This window comes from Acinonyx jubatus, chromosome F2 (genome assembly GCF_027475565.1).
Source record: "Acinonyx jubatus isolate Ajub_Pintada_27869175 chromosome F2, VMU_Ajub_asm_v1.0, whole genome shotgun sequence".
Lineage (NCBI taxonomy): Eukaryota > Metazoa > Chordata > Mammalia > Carnivora > Felidae > Acinonyx > Acinonyx jubatus.
In genome coordinates, this window is record NC_069394.1 from 60,312,788 (window position 1) to 60,338,264 (window position 25,477).

The 25,477-nt window shown below is 39.5% G+C and overlaps 1 protein-coding gene across 1 annotated transcript in view; it reads right to left on the bottom strand.

Annotated features, from left to right (window-relative positions):
• The window catches only part of KCNB2 (potassium voltage-gated channel subfamily B member 2), a 383,106-nt gene that overhangs the window by 338,624 nt on the left and 19,005 nt on the right, over window positions 1-25,477 (bottom strand). Inside the window, exon 2 of the mRNA XM_015064708.3 lies at window positions 17,161-17,844. Within this exon, the coding sequence (XP_014920194.2) occupies window positions 17,161-17,739 (579 nt within the window). The 5' untranslated portion in view covers window positions 17,740-17,844. The remainder of the gene's footprint in view (window positions 1-17,160; window positions 17,845-25,477) is intronic.

Here is a 25,477-nt window from a genome sequence, read left to right on the forward strand (position 1 = left end):
TCAAGGAAAATCTGAGAGTCCCAGGTAGGAGGTAATGAGATCCTCCGGGATCTGGACACCCTTTCTGGATCTGGACACCCTTCCTGTCTCTCACCGCATGTCCTACAACACTCCTTCAGGTTCACTGCCCGGCAGCCAGATTGCAGTAGAACAGGGCTTCTCAACCCTGGCACCATTGACATTTGGGGCTAGATGGTCCAAACTTGATGGCTCTTTGTCACGGGGCATGTCCTGTTCACTGCAGATACTTAGCATCATGCCTGGCTCTACCCACTAGATCACAGCAGCACCTCCTCCCCCAAAGTTGAAAACCAAGAACTTCTCACATTGCTAAATGTTCCCTGAAGGACAAAGTCACCCAGGTCGAGAGCCATGCTGCCAGTCATGCGTCTACCACTGCCCAGAACCCTCTCCCCCAGACATCCACAAGGCTTCTTCACCTTTGGCACTCTGCTCAAAAACCTTTCCAACAAAGCTTTCCTGGAAAGTCTTTCTTAAAATGAAACCACCAACCCCCAGTCACTCCCTAACCTTGTTTCTTGCATTATTTCCTCCCATACCACTGATCGCTTTTATATACGTCATATACTCACTTTGTTTATTATCTGTCTCCTCCCTTTAGAACGTAAATTCCATGGCAGCAGTAGGTTGTGCCTATTCTGTTAGAGACTGGATACCCGTCACCTAGGACAGAGCCTGTACTCCATAAACTTGTTCAGTCAATGAATGGTCGTCCGAACTGCTAACTATACATACCTCTTCCCTTTCCAAGAGACCTACTCAGTAAAGGACCACAAGTCCAGCCTGCAAAGTCCATATTTTATGTAATTTTATTCTTTTTATTTTATTTTTTCTTGTTTGCTTTAGCATGAAGAACACTCAAAGCCTGTTACCCTCCTTCACCAATTATAATAGGCATTTGTGTCACGAATATTTCATATGCTAACCTTCCCAGTTTCCTCTTTATTTTTCTATCCATATTTCCTTTCTGCCTTTTATCTAGCTGGCTAGCTGGCTAGCTATCATCTATCTAGGCTAGCTTTCTATTTAGTCTACCTTTCCATGGAATCCATTTATCTATCTACCTACCTATCTATAGTACGTTCAGGCATTTCTCATCCTGTCATGTTATATATCTATGTAAGGTGCAGTGAAATAATTTAAGAGAAATGAGGTCTAGTAATACATGTCCTTAATCAAGAAAATGATTTTTCCGAATGCTAATCTCAATCTTAAAATCTGATATTTTGATTCTGACAACATTTATTATTTATTTTAAATCTACACATCCGAAAACAAGTGCTGTGCTAAATACCTGTCTCAATCTTAAATTCAGAAAATGTCGTTCTTCATGAAAAACTCGTTAATTACAAAACTATTTATTTTCTATGAGTAAAAATGTTCTAAACACTTCTGAGTTATTATAGCATTTCTAACAAACTTGAGAGTCTTTGAGGTTCGGCATGGAAAATTTTATGGCTGAGTCTACATTTACTTTGAATCCAATTTTTCTGAGCCAAGTAATTATTTGCAATCAAACATATTACTATTAATGTATCATAATGACAAGGGATTTAGAAGGTCAATGATCTGTGTTCGATTTCATACCCTACTAACAGATACTTAGATAAGAAATATGAGCCAATGAGCCCAACCAGAAAGCACAAAGTGACAGTCTGATCACTTCCCTCTCTCAAGGCAAAGGCCCTGTTTGTGAACAAGAATAGAGCTATTTATAACTGCTCAACTTCCAGGCTGTTATATTAATACCGGTGATTAACACAAAAGGCGACCATCAGAAGAGCAATGAATGCAAATGCTATACTGTAATCAAACTTTGGAATGGTCAGTTCATTCTTTTTATTTTCATTGTTTCCATCAAGATCCATTTCCCAAAAATAGACCTTTCAAGATTTAAATTTTAATCTGTACTCCAGGTTCCATTACTAAGGTATCACTATAGTGAAAACTTGGACAAACAGAAAAACGTCAATTTCATTAGCTGCTTCTAAGAAGCTTGGTTCTAAAAATGAGATGAAACTAACTTTGATACATTGATGTTACCTACATACATTGATGTTACCTACACAGTCTCATAAAATTCAAAGTGCAACAAATACTTGGGGCGCCTGGGTGGCGCAGTCGGTTAAGCGTCCGACTTCAGCCAGGTCACGATCTCGCGGTCCGTGAGTTCAAGCCCTGTGTCAGGCTCTGGGCTGATGGCTCGGAGCCTGGAGCCTGTTTCCGATTCTGTGTCTCCCTCTCTCTCTGCCCCTCCCCCGTTCATGCTCTGTCTCTCTCTGTCCCAAAAATAAATAAAAAACGTTGAAAAAATTTTTAAAAAAAACAAAGTGCAACAGAAGAATACCAAATATTTACGGGGGTGGGGGAGGAGATCCTCTTGGTGATAGTTCAAAATGAATTATTTTGAGTCATAATGGTAATAAGAATTATAACACTACTATGTAAAATACTCTAGGTGTGCTTCTGTACTAGGCATTCAACTAACTGGTTCATTCAGTCCGCATGATAACAGTATCAGGTTCAAATTCGTAGCCTCTCCCTTATCCCTGAGGATCTGCAGTTCAGCGAGGTCCCCAATCAGCAGTTGCAGAACCAGCCCTCCACCCTAAGTCTGTGTTACCCCTGAGCCTGTGCTCCCCACCACTGTGTTGCCCCACCTCCCTAGCAGCTTCCCACCGGCAACACACAGTTACAGGCCCAACTGTCACCCACCTATGACCTGCTGTGGGAATCTAGACTCTCAAGCAGGGACTCAAGCCGGGTCAGTGCACGGCCCTCCCTGACCTTTCCAACCCAATTCCTCATACTGACAATTTCCCCAATGTCCCATGCATGCACTGGGCGCTCTAACCCCTTTCTTTCCCCCTAAGTTTATGCCTTCCTCCCTCTTCTCAAAATATTTTCCTATCTCTCCAATTTGGTTCCCTCTCACTTACAAAGTTTTCCCTACCTGCTACAAATTCATAGTATTAGATCCCTCCTCTGAAATTCTAAATGCCATACAAAATGGAAGATTACTTAAGTTTGTTGTATTAAGGACATTTCCTGATCATTTTATACCTATCACTTTTGTCTCCCATAAAGTCTTAAGATCTCCTCAAAGATTATGTCTCCTCTGGTCAGTGCACAAATAACTGGAACAGCAGAACTCAAAGTATACATTAACTTGACAGTCTCCTTTTGCAGTAGAATCAAAAGAATTAAATTACAGTACAACACTACTAAAAACTTAAAAACTGAGATATGATAAGGTCAAAAGAATTAGCAAATGAAAATGATTTTACTCTTAGCAGCCACCTCATGAAAATTCTTAGAAGGCACATAGAAAGCTGAGAGGTTTGTCTTCAAACTTTAATTTTATGAATTATTAAATTGAAACACGTCAAAAATACTTCCTAAGTGACTGGGAATTTTTAAAAGGTGTTGACTAAGGTTATTCCTAAAAAACCCACCCAAATGAGAAAACCCAAATAAGAAAATCCCACCAGTTTAGTCTAAAGTAGCAGAATAATATATGAACATACCAAGTAGCATGCAGATAGCAATACTGAGCTTAAAAAGGAATGCCTAATTTCTATATAAAAACAAAAAAACAAACAAACTCAAACTACAAGTTTCCAGAAAATATATTTTTGGATTACAACAAAAGCCAGTTCCCCTAAGTTGAAAACATTATGATTCTTTTAGCTTTTGTAGTAAAAATAGATTTCTGATCTCCTTTTCTTACATTATGTCATTAAGAATTTATTTTTTTCAGACTCTCTTCTTACTCCTACAAAAAGACGCCATACTGGAGTTCTGCCTGGATTCAAATCTGGGGCTCATCCCTTTTTGTGACTTTTTCTGAGTAATGGGATTGTTCCACTTGGGGCCAAGGTCCTTCCAAAGGTTGGATGGTTGAATGTGAAGAAGTGATCTCTCCATCCTCTAGAGGGCATGGAAGGACTGCACGTCCACTGGGGGGCCCAATCAAGCTCTTCTCCCCACTCCCCAATTCATACACAGCTACATTTTCCCTATCACAAGGGTTCTCAGAACCTGCAGTTCAGATAAAATGAGCAATCTTAACAAAGCAAAGCATCTGAAAGCTTGCCTTTCAGCAGCACCTGACGCCTTTCTCTGCATAAACTCTGTGGCATACAGAGCAGCCTACACGCTATTCTAGAGGAAGAATTTATACAATGTAAAAATGGAAAACCCACATCTATGGCTCTTAGCCTATTTCAAAAACATAAAGCCACTTAAAATGAGTAAGATATCCAGCTTCCTTAAACTGCCTAAAACAAACCTAGCATTACTCTGGTCTCAACACGGGGATGAGATATTCAATCTCTATCTGTGTCGTTTAATTTTTACAGAGAAATTGAAGTATTGTGAAATATTTGCTCTTTCTCTTACTTCTACCCTTTGGTGCCATTTGGTGGCAAGTAATGAGTGTTTGGTATGTGCCGAGAACTGCACTAGGTATCAGGAACTGAAAATGAAGAGACGTGGTTTGATCCCTCAAGGGTACAACCCGGTTGGCGAGACGAGCCCAGCACAGATAGAATATCCAGATTACAAGTATGAGGAAAGAGCTAGGGAAAAACAGAGGAGGAGGTGACATCATGGAAGAGGGACACACAAACTGAGACACAAGGAAGGAGAGAAAAGGGGCAAAGGGCATTCTAGGTCAGGAAAGCGGTGTGGCCACAGAGCCACGAATGTGTTAGTTGCGTACAGGTGTGGCTGCAGCCAGTTTACGAGTCGCCCTCATGCAACTTAGAAAAAAGATGTCCTCTCTGGATGGAGGTAGCCACGTAAGAGTACTGCTTGTTGAGTGCAGTAAACAACCTGTCTAGAGCAGAGCCCTGTCTTCAGAAATGGTTAATAATCTGGAATAACCGGCGCAATATGTATGAGGGGTGGAAAGGCATGTGACTGGATAGGAAGGTCGGGAAGAATCCCAAATGCAAGGCTGAGGAGTTTGACCTACAGCACAGACGATGAGAAATCACTGCGCCTCACAGTTCAGAAGGGACCCAATCACGTTTCAAAAGGTAATTCCGCTGGCTACGTGGAGAACAGATTAGAACCGGGAGGGGGATAAAGTCCACTTCACGACATCGCCCCAACCCAAGTATGAGGTGGTCATAGCCTCGCCTATGGCAGTGGGTCCAGGGCTCCAAGTGAGGAGAAAAGGAGGCAAAAGCAACTGCAATAGGGACAGAGTACAGATTTGGTGGGCAGTGGAATCAGAGTTCCAGATTCCAAAAGGAGAGCAGCTTCATCCATGACTGGAGTTCAAGATGGGAAACGTTTAGGCTGGGATTTATAAGAGCTCGTTGTCCTGCAGGATGGCAAGGGGGTGGAGCAGTCAGAGGACTAGCTGTCACACACCAAACCCTCCAATGAGTACCGGATAGTGATGGGAAAGGAATGATAAATGCAACTGGACAGAAAGAAAAATTGTGGGGAAGTCTTGGTAGATGGGATTGAAATTCCAATATGCCTCTTGGTGAGGGACAAGAGACACAAATGTGCTATTTCTGGGCTTCAGCCTCTCTCATCTGTATAATGGGATAAATGATGTTTCCGCAAAGGGCTGACACAAAGTAACACTAGCCAAACCAGGGCCCAAGGGCCAACTCCAGCCGGCAGTCAAGTCTCCCTGGAACCCAGCTATGCTCATTTGTTTGCGTGCTGTCTAGGGGTGCTTTCGCACTCCAAGAGCAGAGTTGAGTAGTTGTGACAGAGACCGTATGGCCCACAAAGCTGAAAATACTCACTCTCTGGCCCTTTAGAGCAAATGTTTGCTGACCTGTGTTGTAAAGGGTCCGTGTGGAAAACCCCAGAGTTCAATGTACGGCACACGGCCAATGTTCAAATATAAACGTTTTCCCTTCTGCTCTTCAAGGAAGGTCACACTAATTATCGAAGGGACGAGAAAATACGGCCTTCACTTCAGGACTCTGGGCAGTAGGGAACAAGGTTCATTTTTTCCAGGTAGTGAAGGAAGAAGTATTGTTAGAAGAGAATCGGGCTTAAAATAAGAAGAAAGGCTAAGTGTTGCAAGAACACTCTGATGATATCAGGAAGTTATAGCTACACCTCACAGAGGACTTTGAAAACATTAGCTAATACAGCCTTGCAAAAAGCATCTGTTACTGTATCAGGTATCAATTAACCAGTCTCTTCCCCCAGAATTAAATTTCTGCTCAAAACAGAAGGCTCTGGGGATACTGACAACTATTATCAGGGAGTGGAAAGAAAAAGCAGCTTAATTTCAGCAGCCAGAGCTCATGAATTAAGGAAGGGTATAGGATGGGTAAGGAAACAGATTCCTTCCAATGGAGAGGAAAAGTACTATTTAGATTCTGATTTTAAAGTGTCTAGAAGAAAAAAGTCTATCTACTCTTAGACTCTGATGCTTTGGGATAAAAGAAAACAAATGACTGTTTATAAGCTAAAGACAAAATGAAGTCTGTATTTTTTCAGGTTTATCCACCTTCTCTAATTTGGAATCTTCACTAAATTCAATTCCACTGAAATTTAAGTAGATATCAGCTCAAAAAAAATATTAAAACCAGGCTTTAAAAACAGTGAAATCCAATTGAGCCTAAGGAACTAAACGGAAAATCAATAGTTTCCTGTACAGCATGGTGACTTAGAGTTCGTAACACTGTATTTGTTATATCTGAAAGTTCCTAAGAGAATAGATCTTAGACCTCCTCAACACAAGAAAAAAAATTTTTGTAACTATGTATGAACTATGTATGGTAATAGATATTAACTAGACTTTTAGTGGCCATAATCCTGCAATATGTATAAATATAAAATTATGTTGTACACCTGAAACTGATGTAATGTATGTCAACTGCACCTCAACTTAAAAAAAAAAAAAAAAAGAAACAGTTGTTGTGGGAAGTGGAACTAAAACATCCCCTGATGGGGAGGGTTCATGAGGGCACCTGCAGGGCTGTATGTGAAGTGGGCAGTGAGACAGGTTCTCTTTTGCATTCCCAATAAACAGCAGAGACCTATCATCTAACTTTCAGACTCAACTTGAGATGTGTGCATCAAAGTGTGGCAGAATAGAAAAGCATTGGCTTTGGCACATGATGGATGATTTAACAATGATGGAAAACATAGAACCCTAAACAATTTTTTCCATTGAAATATAACATTTCTTTCTTTAAGTACATATATGTACCTCACATATTATTAAAATATGCCTATCAACACAGTTTGGTACCCTTTAAAATACCTCATGTATAACCTATACATAAAACTTTGAAAAAAAAGAGTGTGATTAGCACTTTGCAAATACTCCATGTAATTTAAATTATTTATAATGGCTCATGAGCTAAAGTTTGAAAAATAAAGACCAGTGCTTAAAAAACAGATTTTTGCTTTGAATTTTAATATTGCTCATAATGCAATTACTTTTTACTTACATAATACAATTTTCACACCTGCAGAATTCACTTAAGAAATATAATAAAATGTGCTAGGTTTTTTACATAGCAAATATATAATAGCAAGTTCATGTTATACTAGATTCTAGCCTACTATTTCATATTTTCTTTCATTGCACTTGTAGTCCATTGCAGCTGTGGTATGATAAATTGTCACTTTTTAAAAAACAGGATTGCCCACCAATGTTTTTCTACCTCTAAACTAAAAGCTGCACTGAAATGGAACAGGTTGCTCACCTTAAGGATATTACGTGAGGCCCCCTGCTAGTTTGCCAAAGTGAACATTTCCACTGTATTAATAAAATTCACCTAAGTTTTCACAGCACAAATATGCTGCTATCCTTCATAGATAGCGGCAATGAATTATTTTTCAATCCAACCAAATTCTGGTTGAAACCGTATGTTTGGATACCAATGTAAAAGTAAGTTCTAAAATGTTACCAAAGATAAGTGTAACTCTAACATGTATGTAAACTGAAATTTGAATGTTTAGAAGAAAAAAACCTAATTCAAGGAACAAATATAGTTGAGGATTTAATTTAGATGATACCAGCGAGGACATGTGCATTTCAATATCCAAAATTGTGCTCTCAGTTTTATATTAATTAGTGCTAAAACAATGGAAGCCTAGGAGTTCTTTTACTCATGTGCAAATATCCTGAGGTCTATTTCAGTGAAGGGTACCACAACCAAGCAGCCCCATTCATAGCTGCATAGGGGATACTTGGCTGTCCTTGGCAGCGCTGTGGCATAGAAGAGAGAAGCTATTTAAAGTGGCATTCAACACTTGTGGTTGTGTCAGGAGTGACTCAACGAGACATAAGTAAAAGCGTGAAATCTAGGGTGGCAATGACCTCTAGCATCCTGAAACAAAATCCTAGGAGACTAATGAAAATACTTCTTGCTGCTATTCTTGGACCATTAGAGTACTTTCCATGGACTTCATGCCTGATCGGGTTATCACAAAAGTCTGAATAGCTGTCTTACTTGGATGACAAAGTTGCATCTTCCCTAAATTACCAAATGTTCATTGAAGTTCATTGTATTTTTGTGCAGGTAGATTTTTTTTAATATAATATGCTCTTATGGAGAGGTGCCAGTGTATATAAATAACAGGTACTCCCCACCCCTTCACACACACACACACACACACACACACACACACACACACACGCACAGACACACAAGAACAGACCTAGTTCAGGTCCCAGTCAGTGAAGACTGATACTACCTGGTTCACCTACCCTAGACACACAAACTTCACTACAAATGTTAGTTGTATCTATATACTTCGGGTTTCTGTCTTTAGTAATATCCAGAGTTCTTTCACTTAAAGCGTTATAAAGACATTACGATTTAAGGGGGAAATACATTTGCTTTATGCATTAGAAAAGAAGTTAATGCAAACATAGATGTACACACAGCCAAAACTAATTAATACATAGATGCAAAATCTGATATAGTTTTGATGTTAGCTTTTAGTGAATCCTATAAAAGTTTTGGAGGGATGAGAGCAAATGTCTTCCTCTTCCACTTTTCCACATGTCTCTGTGCCAGTCACTACGTGTTTTTCTCCCCATTGGTCCATGTCTAGCTACTTTACTCTAGATTGGTCATATGTATGGATGAAGGCTGACATAGCAATTACAGAGAAGTCTCAGTCTCCTCAAGTCCTTCAAAGTTCTGATTGTAAATTATAAAGTCCTCATCAACTCTATCCCAGGAGATGTGGGGACACAGTAGGTTGGGTGAAGGGCTGAATATTGGTGATAGATACATAAAGTGTGGCTTGTGGAACATGCCAGCTCTCTTGGCCTGTAGACTCCTTTATCCTTCTCTGGTCCAGTACAGAGGTAGGAGGGGTTTTAATGACCAGGCTGTTGGTGGGCAAGAATAATTTCCAGGCTGGCTGCTACCTTAAAAAGCTTCTGTCACTCTTGGAATACCTAACTAGGGTATTTTCAATGAGGAATATGTCATGAGGGCTTTGTAAATGTCTACTGTACCATATAATCTCTATAAAATACAGGAAATTTAATAAGAGTTGGTATATGTAACCATAAGAAGTGGAAAATGGGTTTCGGCTAACAGTTCTGAGTGACCAGCTAAGCTTACTCTCTATCAGAGTCAACTAGTTCCAACAAACCAATCTTATATTATATGGAATTCAGATTTATGCCTCAGCACATTATAGATTATTGAATGTCATAGAACTCTGAGGTTGCTCTCAAATAGAACAAAACCACGAATGCTCAATGAGTGCCAAAACCAAAAAAAAAAAAAAATCTATTGTAATCTATGGTTACTTCATGAATTATGCATCAGCAGCTGGAGGTTTTGTTTTGTTGTTGTTGTTTTTTCCTGTGTAATCATGCTTTGATCAAAAAGGAACTTTTATTCTAGTAATTCTTTTAGAATCAACTTTGTTAATTATATTGAAAATATCTTTCTTCATTAGAATGGTCAATTCACATTGATAGAGCTCAGATAAGAACACTTAATCTGAAGTATTATTCAAACATTTCCAGAGTCTTCCAAAGTGGGAAGTGTTAACTATTGTGACCATTCCTTCATAGTAATTGTGCTTACCTGAAATAGTACATCATTCACTTTGTAAAGTCTCTCACTTGAAATAAAGAAAACAAATCTGTTAATAACCAAAGTATACATGAATTTTCAAAACCAGAATATTTAAATACTTCCAACATACTCTGTTTGTGATAAAATTAGATAGTGTACAAAGAACTCCTTAGTTTTGTTTTGTTGTTGTTGTGGGTTTTTTTTACTTTGAAAATTATAATTACTTATTGAGGTTTAAAAACCAAGTTGGAAGGGAATCTGAAAATCTTACTCTAATGTTAATGAAAACCAATGATTTTTCAAAAGAGATGGAAAAATTGCCTGAAAATTAAGACAGGCCTTCCTCGAATGGAACAAAGAAGCAAAGAGAAAAAGTACATGACTCTTGGGTAATTTCTTTTTTTTTTTCAAAAATATTCACATGTAAGGTAATCATTTCGTTTATTGCCCAAACTGGGACATTTTTTAAGAGTGAAAGGAGATGCTGCTAATAATTAGCATCAGACAAAAGGCATTAACCAGGGCATTCTCAGTAAAACCAGGGCCTATGGCACCCTTGGTAAGAGAACGTGCAATGTGAGCTTTTTATCAATTTCCTCTTCTGTTCTCACCATCCTTTCCCTGATCAAATGAGGTCAAGTGGACAAAAAGTGGTGCATTTTCAGGGCAGCCTTTCAGGGAAAGTGGAGAAGCATGGATCTCAAAATAGGACCACTAGAGCTAAAGAATGGAATATTGGAGACATTTAAATCAAAACCCAACATTTTCTGTCTTATCTGTTTTATTTTTTTATGTCTAATTTATTCCAGGCTTTCAACCAGTTAGTCTGCATGAATTATATATTTTAGAAAGAAAAAAACATGTATCTCCAATCTGAACCTCTACAGACTGGCAAAATTCTTTTAAGCTATCCTGTCTGAACTCTCATGCCATGTTATGGGAAGAGCAGGAACAACATAATCTGTACAGCTGGGCTGTGGAAAGGAAAGGGCAAGAAGAGAAAACCATAAACAACACAGAAACAGCATGACTGGCACACTAATTAGGCCACTGGCAATCCTAGATAGGAACCAGGGAACTGCACAGTCCACAGAGGTGCCCTGATGAAGGGAGATTTCCGTGTGTGCTCACACTGCATCAGATTGTTTTGGGAGTCCTCTTAGGGTTTTAATGGCTACTCTTGTTGTATCACTAAAACGCTCATCAGAAAGCTAAATGCAGAGCTATGTATGGGCAGATTGTTCACCTGACTCTGTGTATGGGTGTGTTTATGTGTGTGTGTGTGTGTGTATGTGTGTGTGTGTGTGTGTGTGTATACACATATATATACACACATATTATACATACACATACACTGTATGCTTCCCCTGCTATCTGTAGGTTCTCTTTATGACAGTTTGCTTTTTTAAATTGATTTTTAATGTTTATTTATTTTTGAAAGAGAGACAGAATGTGAACGGGGGAGGGGCAGAGAGAGAGAGAGACACAGAATCTGAAGCAGGTTCCAGGCTCCGAGCTGTCCACACAGGGCCCAACATGGGGCTCAAACTCACAAACCACGAAATCATGACCTGAGCCAAAGTCAGAAGCTTAACCAACTGAGCCACCCAGGCACCCCTATGCCACTTTGCTTTTATGAAAGACCCATATTAGTACCTGTTTTCACTCAATGAGAGAAAATGGGAATAGAATTTTTCACTTTTATGAAATGCTGTTTCTTTGTTTTATGCCACTTCAGCTTACAAAAGATTTCATAGGAATGCTCTATTTTCAGATAATGGGGGAAACCTGTGTATGTACACATGTACACACACACACACACACACACACACACACGAAAGTTCTGTTCTTGGACTAAAAGTCAATAATTGGTGGTACTGTTCCAATATCTTTCTTTTTTTTAATCCAAAGCATTAGAATAACTTATCTGTAAACTAGAAATAGAATGGCAATGTCATGCATTCTTTTCCCATTGGTGAGTACACAGGAGTTTTAATTTTATTTGGATTTATTTTCTTTTGACTGTATCTGTGACTCGAGACGCCCACACTCTAATTCAGTTAGAAGGTAGAAACTCAGAACTTTGACCTCTGGCTCTCCAGAGAGCTGGAGTTCCAGGGACGGACTCTCTTCATCTGCTACTACTGGCCTCCCTCTTGACCCAAAACTGTCTATGGTCTCCCAGTCCTTCCCATGCCTGCTTTAGGTGCCATGCTGTGCCATGTCAATGGTGAAGGTCATGTGGTGAAGGTCATGTGTGGAGGTAATGAGCTGGAGGCGGGAAACACAGTCTCCTTTCTCCTGTTGCATGCATTCTCCATGGGATCAATGTCACTGCCAAAGGGAGAAAATTGGTCCTTGTGGGCAAGGGTAAAAAAACATCTTAGATATTACAATAGTCTGTAGCTCTCCAAGCTCCACCCTACCTGACAAAATCTTATTCCTTAGTATTTAGTTTCTGTCTTTAGGGAGAATTTAAATTTAACTTAATTTTTCTCCGCAGGGGGGCCACTAACAAAAAAAGGTTGAGAAATGATTCTCTAGTCAATCTGCTTCCCTTTCCTGAGGGAGGAGGTAGAGGGAGCAGTGGAGAGAGGAAGGAAGGGAGGAGGCAAGGAGGCAGGATGGAGAAGGAGAGAATGGGAACAACATAAGAGGATGAGGGAGGAATCCTTAAGTAAGTAAGTGGTGGCTGTAGATACATAGGAAAAGTGAGAAGGGGAAGCAGATGATAAGCGGTGCCCTGCCCCCACTCGACCTTGAACCCTGCCCAACAGGGTTGTTGGGTGGCTCTCACTGCACTTGTTCAGATGAACAGAAATATCTTTCTGCAGCCTTAATACTGTTCTTATCAAATAAGAGCTGCTTATCGTCCAGCTTCCTGACCTGACTCTTGAGATGGGTCTGTTGGCCGGCATCGTCCTGAGCACCACATACACCTATGTGCCCTGGCTGACGCTTGCCTCCAAAGGCTCAGCCGTTTCCTAACTGGCTTTGCCTGAAGACAGCTGACTTCCTTTGTCCTTGACCTTCTTCAGGTATCTAAAGTGAAGGCACTGTATAGTACTGAGCCTCTTTCCTTTCGGCTCTCGGGTGGGCCATGCTCCTTGTTGGCTATTGTTTCATCCCAAAGGCTGCCAATACCACCTGCCACAGGATCCACCTCCCTTAAATGCTTTCAAACACCTCTTGGACTAAAGTTTCTCTAGTGCAAAATTTAAAGGAGAACAGCTCCTGCAGTCCATTTGGGAAAAGGCCAAAGAGAAGGGAGAAAAATGTTTCCAAGGCAGAGGCTGCCTAAATTGCCCAGGGCTGGAAGAGGCACAGGATCAAGTCTAATTCCAATTCACTGCCCAGGAAACTGGCAGCCAGCAAGGCCCATCTTCTCCCCTTGCACATTCCCATGAAACGCATGCCAGCACCAGGATTCCATGTCATGGTAATGCAGAGAGTTGGGCCAACCATCCCATACATCCAGTTGGTGGGTCCTACATTCACAAACAGCCTCAAGGTTAAATTTTGTCCCCTGTCTCTATGCAAGGGGATTCAGTTACCCAGGTACTTGACTAATGAGACCGAAAGAACACAAAGTCCATCATACAGATATAAGCTCATGTCCAGTACCAGATCATACCACACCACAGGAAACTATGAAACAACAATTTCTATTAGCCCTGTTATTATTTTGTGAAAAGTACAATTCTATTCCATGTTATGCTGTGTATGTGTAAAAATGTCTATTTGTTAAATATAGACATTTAAAATATACCATCCTTCTGAACTCTGCTTTGGCATGGTTGTCAGTGATTACTGTACTACAAAGTTCAATTAATAGAAGTGACACCAGGAAGAATGTTCTCTAACAGCCAAATTGTTACCTTCAGGGTCATGCCCAAAGACAAAATACAACAGGTCAACAGGCCTTGTGATGCTGTGTATCACAGCGGATACACGTAGCATGGATTATGGCATGATAACTGAAGTGATTATGGAGTATTTATTCCATGTCACTGAATAGATATTTTAACCTATTGTGGAATATTTGACATAAAAGGTCAAGTTTTTCCTTTTATGCCAGGGATTTGGTAAGTAAACTCATAACTTTTAAACTTTCTTTACTGTAGAAATATTAATTATAAAATACAGAAAAACCAAAAGAGAAAAAAACACCACTTTCAAGGATATGCAATACCTGTTTAAGCTAAGAGATTATTTTTTAAATTCTGAAGAAAAGAGTGTCTTTCTACATGTCCATTTTATTATTTTTTTAATGTTTATTTATTTTGAGAGAGAACATATGTGTGTGAGAGCTGGGGAGGCACAGGGGGAGAGAGAGAGAGAGAGAGAGAGAGAGAGAGAGAGGGAGAGAGAAGAGAGAGAGAATCCCAGGCAGGCTCCATGTTGTCAACTCAGAGCCCCACATGGGGCTTGATCCTGGGAACAGTGACGTCATGACCTGAACTGAAATCAAGAGTTGGACGCTTAATCAACTGAGCCACCCAGATGCCCCTCTACATGTTCACTTTAATGTGTGTAACCCACAGAGAGAATTCTATATATGTTCAACTGAATTATCAAACTGAACAAGCAATCATGGTAATCACAAGGTGAACAGATTCTCCTCCAAAGATATCTCACCTCCTGAGCAAGTCAGGAAAAACACATAGATTCCAAGCATTCCAACCAAGAGCTTCATAGTATAAGCAGGATCCTGATGTACCCATCACACAAACAGTGAGGGCTGGAGTATCATCCTACTGCAGTTTTAACAAAACAAACTGTTCCTAAGTTGTAAAAATACTATTCACACATAGCACTCACCTCACCACGAATTATTCTAGAGAAATAACAAGTTATATGATTTGAGAAGAGTACAGGAAAAGGTAGTGGTTTATATAAGACATCGTGCAGAGCTGTTTTTAAAAGGTTCCAAACCTCAGACAAATGAACAATATTTTCACTAAAATACCATATAATCAAATGTAAATAACTTCCATAATATTTCTCCATTCAAACAGAGAGGAAAATGTAGATATTTAAATAAACAAATACAAACCCTTTATGAAAGTTTAGTAAAGAATCTACGCAGGTTAGCAAAGATTTGCTTAGCTTGATTAATAATTTGGAAACAAATTTATTATTTATAACTACATTAAAATTTCCAAAACAATGTCCTTAGCTGCTAGGTATAAAGTGTAGGTAGATATCTTATCTGATATCTAATTTGAAGCAAGTTTCAACAATCTATCTGATGCGTAGGGGTATATAATAGCATAATGTAATAGGCCATTATCAACGTTACCTTCTTAGAGATGAAGAGATGGCTGTCTAAAATTTAGGCATTAAATGAACTCCCTCATCTGGGAAATCAGGTTATTGACCCTATTCTACCCTTAATAGAAATTCTTCAGAAAAACAAATGTGTGTACCTTAAGATTTTTTCTATTAACAGTACCTAATTGTTAATAATGTTGTTGTAAGCAAATAAGCCGTATTAACCTTCAAATTTTCTGTGATTTAGTTGCTTATTTTTACATATTTGGCTACCACCCTCTGGAACATTTGATGGAACAATGATTTTGACCTCAATTGCTTACAGGCTTGAAAGAGTTCATTTAACACCTCCAAACAATCTCATTCATCTTCAAAATTCACTCCATACTTTTAGCAGTGACTCAAATATGCAACCTAATATTTGATGCTAGAAAGAGCAGTAACCTTTCTCAACCAAAACCCACAAGTGTAGCACATCTATTTCTTTCTTACAGATAAAAGAAAACAAATTATTCATAACTACAAAAAGACCTAGTTGAAATCTGTCCATTTGCTGTAAGATGTGCATTCTCCTCATCGTGTACAACAGAACTCTATTTTATTTCACTTATTTCTGTGTCCTGGCCACAAGGTAAAACACCTCTAGAAGAAAACAAGATGCAAAACTAGGCACATCAAACAATGCAGAGGCGGTTTTATGACCATCCGCATTCAGTTCATTTGTATACACTATTTACATGTTGTAGATTATCAGATAGGATCTTAATTTCCAGCCAAATGGTGCATATGGCCTATTATCTTTACTGTTTTTAAGAAATAATAATTGAAAAAATTCTAAGTAATTCAAAGAATTCATATGATGACACGTTTTTCTGCTATTTTTCTTCTCTCTATTCCACATTCCATTTTCATCTATTATGCACAAAATACCAATACTATGCTTCTGCAGCTAAAGATGACTCTTGACACTTTATTCATTATTCATATTGCAATACAGTACTAAATATATGGGATGAAAATCAGTTTGCACTAACCCCCAAAGCTCTAAATAAAATTAGACAAACAGAATCATGCATTTGAATTAAATGCTGCAATTCATGGCAAAACAAAACAAACTTACTCTGAGATCTAGACATAAGCAGGCACAGTGGAAACATGAATTTACCTTCATTTTAAGCAAACAGGATGAACTCTGAGGTAGAGTAATGCCTCAGTTGTGGAAAAAAACGATACACCAACAGTAGGAAACATTATTGTCAGAGTAGACCTCACAAGGGAGGTAAACGGATGCATTCTGGACACTGACTTTGCATGACCTTGCACAGCTTCATAAGATGGCCTCTTCCTCACGCATAGACCACCCTGCTCCTGCAGCCCTCTCAACAACACCGGGCCATACTCTCTCTTTACCATGATCCTCTAAAGAACCAGGCCAGGAGGCACCTCCTCCAACCTCAGTGACAGCACCGTGCCTCTATCCAAGGGGCCCAGGCCCCAGCCTTCTGCAGGACTCTGCATGTGATGGCCCCAGTGAGGGCTGTCTCCTCAAACTCTAGCCACCACCACCACACAGCACCATGGAAACCAGAACCCTTCCAAAGCCTCTGTTGCCCAGGCCTGTTCCTACCCAATAACCATATTTAAGAAAGAGCAATGCCATCAGATGACATTACATGGGAAGAATAACTCTGAGTCTCTAAGCTTCTGGAAAGTGTCTTTCACCCTGTAGCCACATAACACCTAAAACGAACACAATCGCGCTCTCTGGGAAGTAGGCAACACCTTTCCGACCACACACAGGGAAGCAACGCCCCGCTTTTCATACCTTTGCAGCCACGGACGAGTTAGGTTTCTCCAGCAAGTCCCAGAGCTTCTTCCTTTTCTCCGGGCAGCAGGTGTTGTCAAACTCTTCTCCCTCCCGCTCTCGCATCGTCTCGGCCTCCCGCCTCAGTTCTTCGTTCATCTGCTCCTTCTTTTGGTGATACCTGGCTTGGCAGCAGGACTCCAGGTAGATCTCATCAATCCCCCAGTAATCGAGCTCCTGGCCAAAAGAGAGCGCACACATTTCTTCCATCATGTGGAGTTTCCCCGTCCGGTAGAAATTTAAGATGGAAGTGAAGGCCCCCGGATGCCGGTCAAAGAAATACTCGTTCTCACTGAGGTTGTAGTCGTCGCACACCTCCAGGAGGCTCTCGTGCGTGTTGCAGTCCCGGAGCTTCCCCAAGCGCGTCCGCGGCAGCCGGTCCAACGTTCTCCACAACACTTCGTGATTGAGGCCCCCCACGTTGATTTTCACCCTCCGCGAGCACGTCTTGCTCCTGATGATGTCCACAGGTTCCGGCGGAAGGGAGAGCGTTGACCTTGAAGTCTTCCTGTTTAAGCCAGGGGGAGCCTTTTCTGCCATTTTGAACCGGGCAAAGCCACACAGCCAGGATCCTCAAAAAGTCTGAGCTGTGGGAGGGTCAGCTGAAGCGATATCCCTCTGAGGCAGGCATGTCCACCGACACAACTGGAAAAAAGCAACAATCAGTCAGTTACTTCCACTTTCCTAAGGCATTTCCCATTCTCTGGGATCGCTTTGTTGTTCGTGCACAACCAGGAGGTATATATGGTATTAATTACCACGTATTGATGGAGATAGGAATCTTTGCCTTAAGATAGGAGAAAAGAGGAAAAGGCAAAACAATGCACCACACACACAGAAGAGGCTGTGCATTCAATTTTATACATCTAGAGGTTGGCAACTCCCAAATTTATCACCAGAGACCACTTTCTCAAGCTCTAGGCTCAAATATCTGTGTTGAACAGCTCGTTCTAGATGAACCACAAACACCTTGAACTAAACTGACCACACCTCCAACCTGCCCACCAGCTCCTGTCCCTTCTCCATTTCAGATTTCTGGCTCTCCTCATACCCACACCCAGCTATCCCCAGCTAAACTCTGAGAAATCCTAATCCATGTGTCTACATCCTAATAAGCACCAGGCCTTAACCAACCGTACCTTCTAAACATTGCTTAAGCACTCCACTACCATTACCCAGTGCCTGTCACCCTTGAACCATGATTTTGGTTCAAACCCTCAGCATCTCTTGCCTACAATTCTACAACAGCTTCCTGAACTGGATCCCAAACTCTGGTGTTGTCAACCTAAAAACCATTCTCCATACAGCTACCAGAATGATCTGCTAAGATACAAACTTGACCTTCCCATGCTTTAAATCCTACAAAGGCTCATCATTCTCAGCAGTATAAAATTTCAGTTAGCCTTATTAGATCTGGCCTACCTCTCCACCCTCACCTCTCATCTCTCCTTCATCACTATATTCCAGCAATCCCAGACTACACACATCCTTCTGTCTCAAGTTCCTGGAGCTTTCTTCATGCTGTGTTCTGCAAGGGCTTCTAGCTTTCCCATTTCCTTTTGGTTTTTGTTATTATTCACTTATTTGAGAGAAAGAGTGAGCAAGGGAGGGGCAGAGAGAGAGAGAGAGAGAGAGGAGACACAGAATCCAAAACAGGCTCCAGGCCCTGAGCTGTCAGCACAGAGCCCCATGTGGGGCTTGAAACCAGGAACCGGGAGATCATGACCTGAGTCAAAGTCAGATGCTTAACAAATTGAGCCACCCAGGCGCCCCTCCCATTTCCTTTTGACTAACTGCTGTTTCCTCTTCAAGACCCATTTCAGACACCATATCTTCCAAAAAAGGCCTCCATGATATCCCTCCTCTAGGATCATGAAGCTCTGTGAATGTCACTTCTATGTCATCATACCACTGCAATAACACCTTTCCCACAGGACATGGGGAATTCTTAAAGACAAAAAGTATCTTGTCTGTTGTATCCTGGTCACTGAAGCACAGTGCTCATAGATTGTGAGGGTTTCATAAATGTTAAATAATGGATCAATTCTTTGTTTTCCACAAAACAGCTGACAAAAGACCAAGTAGGGCTAATGTATATGGCCAGAAAAATGCATAAATGGGGTTATTTGAATGACTTGCCTAAAATGCGTTTATTTACATGTTGTGTATGTATATGTTTGTGTGTGCATAGTATATGTCAGAATGTGTGTGTGTATGTGTGCTTGTGTTTGTAGTCTTTTGTTCCACAGCTCTTTTCTCCTAATTCTTTAAGACACTACTGCTCTAGTATTCCCTCTTGTTGATCTATTATTTTGATCTGCAGCAGCAAGCATCTTCTTATTTGATCTGCCCCTGTAATGTTTTTGCAGAAAATCATGGAGTTTCAAGCAATACCTCCAAAACACCAATTGTAATGCAAAACACCATGTTTCACAGTCAATGCCTTTATACCAAAGGGAAAAACTCTCAGATTTAAGAGGTCCTTATAATTAGAACTCTCTTTTAAGATACACACCAATGTCTGCAATGTCTCTGATTTCTCCACTCCTGTGAGTTGAATTTATTTCTCCATCTGGAAGCCAAGCATCCTCTCAAATGAAAACAAGTCATATTTGTGGAAAAAAAGTAGATGGACTATATAAGAAGTATTTCATATATGGCCAATAAATACAGTTGACTTGAGAGTTTTTTCAACTACATAGTGACAGAAATATTTTGAGTAGATAAATACTTTCATCTCAGGTCCCCAAAATACCTATTTTTACAAAAATAAAGAAGAGCCACAATGACTGGGTAAATCACTTAAATTCTCCGAGTCTCGATTTCTTACTCTACAAAATGAGGATAACAGTATCTACGGTATCACAGGCAGTATTATGATGACTCAGTGAGCTGGTTTAGGTGAAGTGCTCACTACAGGGCGGTAGACTGAACAGAGTAAGAAAATCTGTATTTCTCATTTTAAGTTTGGTTTCTGTAAGGCGAGGAACTGTTGGCCCCACCTTTTCTGCACCTGCACTGTACCTGCACATGATAGGCACCTCACAGCATGTATCCTTGATGCCATCAATGCCCATGCCCAAACTGTGTACTCGGGTGACAAAAGAATGTGTATATATACACATACAAAAAATTGAGCAACAATATTAGGATCAGGGAAAACAATTAAAAATATTAGAGATGGGCAGTTCCGGTAGCAAATCGGAATATCTGTTCTGCATTAAATAACTGGGTGGCAAATGCAATGACATCTCAGCAATCCATAAAGATTATGTGAACAGACCACATGAATAATACACAAAGGCTAATCCGTTTTTAACTGGCTACAAATAAAGGTAAAATGAATTTACGCTTTCTGAAATATCATGTCTTACACTAATATGAAAAAGATAAACAGTTTTGGAACTGACTAGAATATCAGAATCGGAGGTTTCCCGGAAAGAGTGAGAACAGACTCCAACATTGATACAAACATCTCATGTTCATGGTCAGGGGCTTAGTGTGACGTTCTATCTTGTAAAAGGCATTACTAAACGTATAAATGTTATTTCACAGTTACCATTTTTCTCAGCTAATTTCACACATGATTTAGAGTGAATTTCCTTTTTGTAGTTTGTATGTCTCAAGTGAAGGGAGATCATAAGACATATTTCAAAATATCTTTTTTTACAGTTCAAAATCTTTCTATTATAGGAAATCCAGTGTCGATTGCAAATCCTACCATAAAAGACAGCTGAAATTCAATGCCCCATCTTCAAAGCAGGGGTAGAGCAACTTAGGATGAGACAATGTGACCCACTGATTTGATTTTCTTAAGACTTAATTTTCTTAAGACTCTGATTACTGTTACAGTGGTTAAGTTTTTCTTTTCCCTTGCCAGAATGTTCTGCTTGTTGCCTGATGAGGAATGGAGGCTCCAGGACAGAAGTTCTCAAGCAGTTGAAGAGCTGTGAATGGTGTTGAATTCATCAAGCTTTCAGAATAACAGTAGAAAACAAATGGTCGCATTTGGAGCCCACAGTTCAAGTCAAGTGCAGAGCACAGTACCTCTGAAATGCACTGAGCCTTTCTGTTTGCTCGCCTGCCTGTCATTCTCCCTTCTCTTTGTTTCTCTGCACTTTTTCCCTCCCACTTTCCTGTCTCTGTTTCCCCACGGGCTGCTTATCTTTTTCTTCCATTCCTCTCCCGCTGTTCCAGTCTTGTTCCCTCACTTTTTCTACCCTCAGATCCTTTGACCAACCGCAAAATCAAACTATATGCAGTAAAACCTTGGATTGCGAGTAACTTGTTCTGTGAGTGCTCTGCAAGATGAGCAAACATTTCTAACACGTTTTAACTTGATGAAAAAAATAATGTCTTGTATTACCAGCTGGACACGATGCTAAACAACATCACATGATCACAGCTGAGCCAATGGTTCTTGAAATTCACTTTGAAATAGGAGTGCTTTGGATCACCAGCATGTTCTAGAACAAATTATGCTTGCAAACCAAGGTTTTACTATATTTGCAAACTTGTTTCTATCTCCTTAATATGAAATCCTCCTGAGCTGAAAATGCCACATCTCTATCCAGAAGAAAAGAAGAACATCTAAATTGAGCTGCTTTGTATGGGAAGTTGTATGAAACTGCACAAGGCTCTGCTCTGAGGCTCAGGACCGCTGGGTACAGTTGGGCTGACCTTCTGTCTCCCCCTCATCTTTCTGGTTGGACTTGTTTCCACCACTAAACAATGGCATTTTATGCCTACAAGTCATTAATATCCTATGACACTTGGCTAATCTTTCCTCCCGCTATGATTCCATGACCTCTACCGCCCTCTGCTCCAATCACCATCTTCAGTTTAGCTAAAAGTAAACACATCATACTACTTTAGAGTTAGTGAAGACTTTTCCTGCCCAGCTTCTTAAAAAAAAGTTTTAAAAAAAAATATCGTCTCCATATTTCAAGAACTCTTTCATGTTTACCAGAGGTTGAAAATACCTTCAGACCATCATAAAAGTTTCACGTCTTTTATTTAGTGTTTAAATTTCTATATTTTGAGTTTTCATTTTTCATCTACATTCTTTTCTGCTATATTTATCTTACTTCTCACAGTGAACCTGCCAGTTCCCTCTGGGTTAGGTACTGTGTCTTGACACTCTTAAGAGCTTAAAGAATTTAGGTTTTTAATTTTAGTAATTAAAATGGATATGATGCGATGTTTTTTTCACATTTAGTTTTATAAGTGAAATTATGTCTATCATAATAATTTTACTCCATAAAAGTTAATCATCTAATTAAAGTTAGCATATAAGTATAATATAAAATATAATAATTCAATGTTTAAACGATATAGATGTTAGGCCATTGTATAGAACTTACGTTAGAAACTGAAGACATTTTTATTTCATGGGCAAAATCTAAGTAAATTTTTCTTTTGGCAGTTTGTTGATTTATTTCACCTCATTTGATCAACTGAAAGTCAAGCTTGCAACAATCAGTCGACCAGTGCAAATGTACTAAAATTCCCTTCATTAGTCTGTTAGAGAAAAAAGCGACTCTTTAAACAATAAACAACAACAAACATTCTCGTTTTGCACAGCTGCACTGTGCTCTTACCAGCAGCGTAAAATTATACTGCCACCCGTTCAGGGCCAAACCTAAAACACAACTTTCTGATCATGGCATCATAATTACAGCTTGAGACTCCAGGTTGTGGCTGTGGGGGGGTAACTGTATTCTCAAAAATACTACCATTATGTCATATACTTGACACTTCCTCAGGGTAGCAAGGCAGGATAAGTCCTATGTGTGATCCTGTGAAGAAGAAAAGCAAATCTTTCTAAAGTTCTAAGTGATGTTTAACATTTCATTTCTGTGTTGCTAATACACATGGAGTAGTCATTTGCACACAATAGCTCTGCGACCTTAAAGTCTAAATCACTCTCTCTATATGCTCTAAATGCTCTAAAGCATTTTCTCCAATTTTCATGTATGGTGTTATGTAGTAAATGCATCTTTTTTTGTAACGGCTATTTCTGTTTCAGAGAGCCACAAAGTTGATTTGTAATTTGTGGTAGATATCCAAAGAGAAAGGCACCATATTAGTTGAAAATGTAATCAATGCTTTATTTTTATTATTTATTTTTTTAAGTTTATTTTATTTTGATTGAGAGCAAGAGTGAGTGGGGGGTGGGCAGAAAGAGAGGAGAGAGAGAAAATTGCAAGCAGGTTCTGCACTGTCAGCGCAGAGCCTGATGCAGGGCTTGAACTCATGAACTGCAAGATCGTGAACTTAGCTGAAATCAAGAGTCGGATGCTTAATCGACTGGGCCCCCCAAGCACCCCCATCAATGCTTCCTTTTTAAAAAAATGTTAGTACTTGCTGAAAATTTTTAAAGTATTTCCAGGATTAAAATTATAACAAGTTAAAAGCAAATCAAATTTGTTTAAGAAAGATAGTACTTTAAAGTAAGGTCCTAGAAGCTCACCTGTCCTAAGAAATTCAACAAACCTGCTGAATTACTTTAGAACCTGGCCAGAAATACTAATGAATTTCATGGTGTTTATTGGTTTTTAATATGTCAAGTTCTACTAATAACTGAAACACTGTCCTTGTCATCAGAATGGTGAAAGGTGGCATTTCTTTCCTGCAATCAAAAGCTGCTAATATCAGTATGTTCCTCGACTTTAGCACAACTCTTTAGTCCTTAGTTTAAAAAAAATCCAGGACTTTTATCCTTGATATAACCGATGCTTTTTTTAGATACACTCAAACAAAATCATAAAAGCTTTGCTTTCAGTGGTCAGAGGAAGCATTGTGTTGCAGTAAGAAGGGGAAAAGACAAGTAATAAGTAGAATATGCAATATGAGCACTTTCAATAGCACAGATGTCTCTGAATAACCAAATTTATAAATAAATTATTTTATTTAGAAACATAATATGATTTTTCTTCATCAGGACTGAGAACTATTTAAATAATTATATATATATATGTTTGCTACAATTAGACAGCAAAACACTAGGTTTGCCTTTAGAAAATATGGCTTTTTACAAGACATAGCTGACAAAAAAAAATGCTTCCCTACTTTGAAAAATATAACACTGTTATTATAATGCATCTTGGACCACTTATAAACTACAAGGTATAGCTGTGGCTTGAAAATTTTCACTCTATTTCCAAACACACAAAAAAGGCTAAAACTTTCATGGGCGCATTCAGCCATTCAGCTGGTGGAAGATTTACTATTATGAAAGTAAAAGTGCCCTTTACGTTGGGGCCCAAGATGTGTCCTTTTAAATGTTTCCTCCTGCAAAAGTCTTCCCAGAGTCACAATGCAGTGAAGGGGATAAATAAGATGAAAGGCAATGAGAAAAATAAAAAGGGCAACCAGCAGAGAAACCACTGGTGTCGTGCCACTGAAAGAAATAAAAACAAGGCTGGGCCACCCTGTGACCTCCTGATAAAAATCACAAACTTCAGCTGCTACCTGCTGTTCCATGTGGATGATGCAATCTTCAGTTTGGGTGATGGACTTAAATTTCATATGCCATCTGGGTGTTTGGCATCTGTAAGTTAGATTTAGCCTCTATAAAACCAAGTAAAAAAAATGTTCATGCAATTTGGATAGGATTTGAACATTTTGTTACGTTTCTTCCATCAAAATCAGCTTTTAGATCATGTAATGATTGGTCTGGAACGTTCACTAGTAACACTCTTGACAAGGAATGTTTCTCTCAGTTGAGCTCCATTTAATAGCAAAACTACACTTTCCAATTACATTCCACTCCCTTACTTCTCCCTAATCAAACACATTACAGGCAATGTGGTTTTTATTAAGAGCTCAAATACTAAGTCTGGTTTGAGATGAGTCTCTATGGCCTAAACATTATACCATACTTTATATCCCCTCATATTTGGAGACTAGAATCACAAAGTGTGGTAGAAGGGAGCTTGTGTATGATCTGTTCCAATTCTTTATTTCCAGGTTTCAAATCTGAGATCCAATGAGGTCATGTGACTTGGTTGATCTCTCTCTGGTAGTTGCTATATTTAGACTAGAATCCAGATCTATAAATGCCTACATAAGTCTCTTTCCATTACGTCCCCGCCTCATTATTCTTTGCTTTCCACCTTCTAGACAAAGTTTTTAAAAGCTTTTATTTCTTTGTCTGCCTCCATGTCAAAATATTGATTCAAACTCCACTAAAAGTTGAGATGTGTTATTTCCTATATATTGTTCATTTAAAGGGCACCCTTAAAAGGGTAATGGCTGTAGCCAGGCAACTTGATTG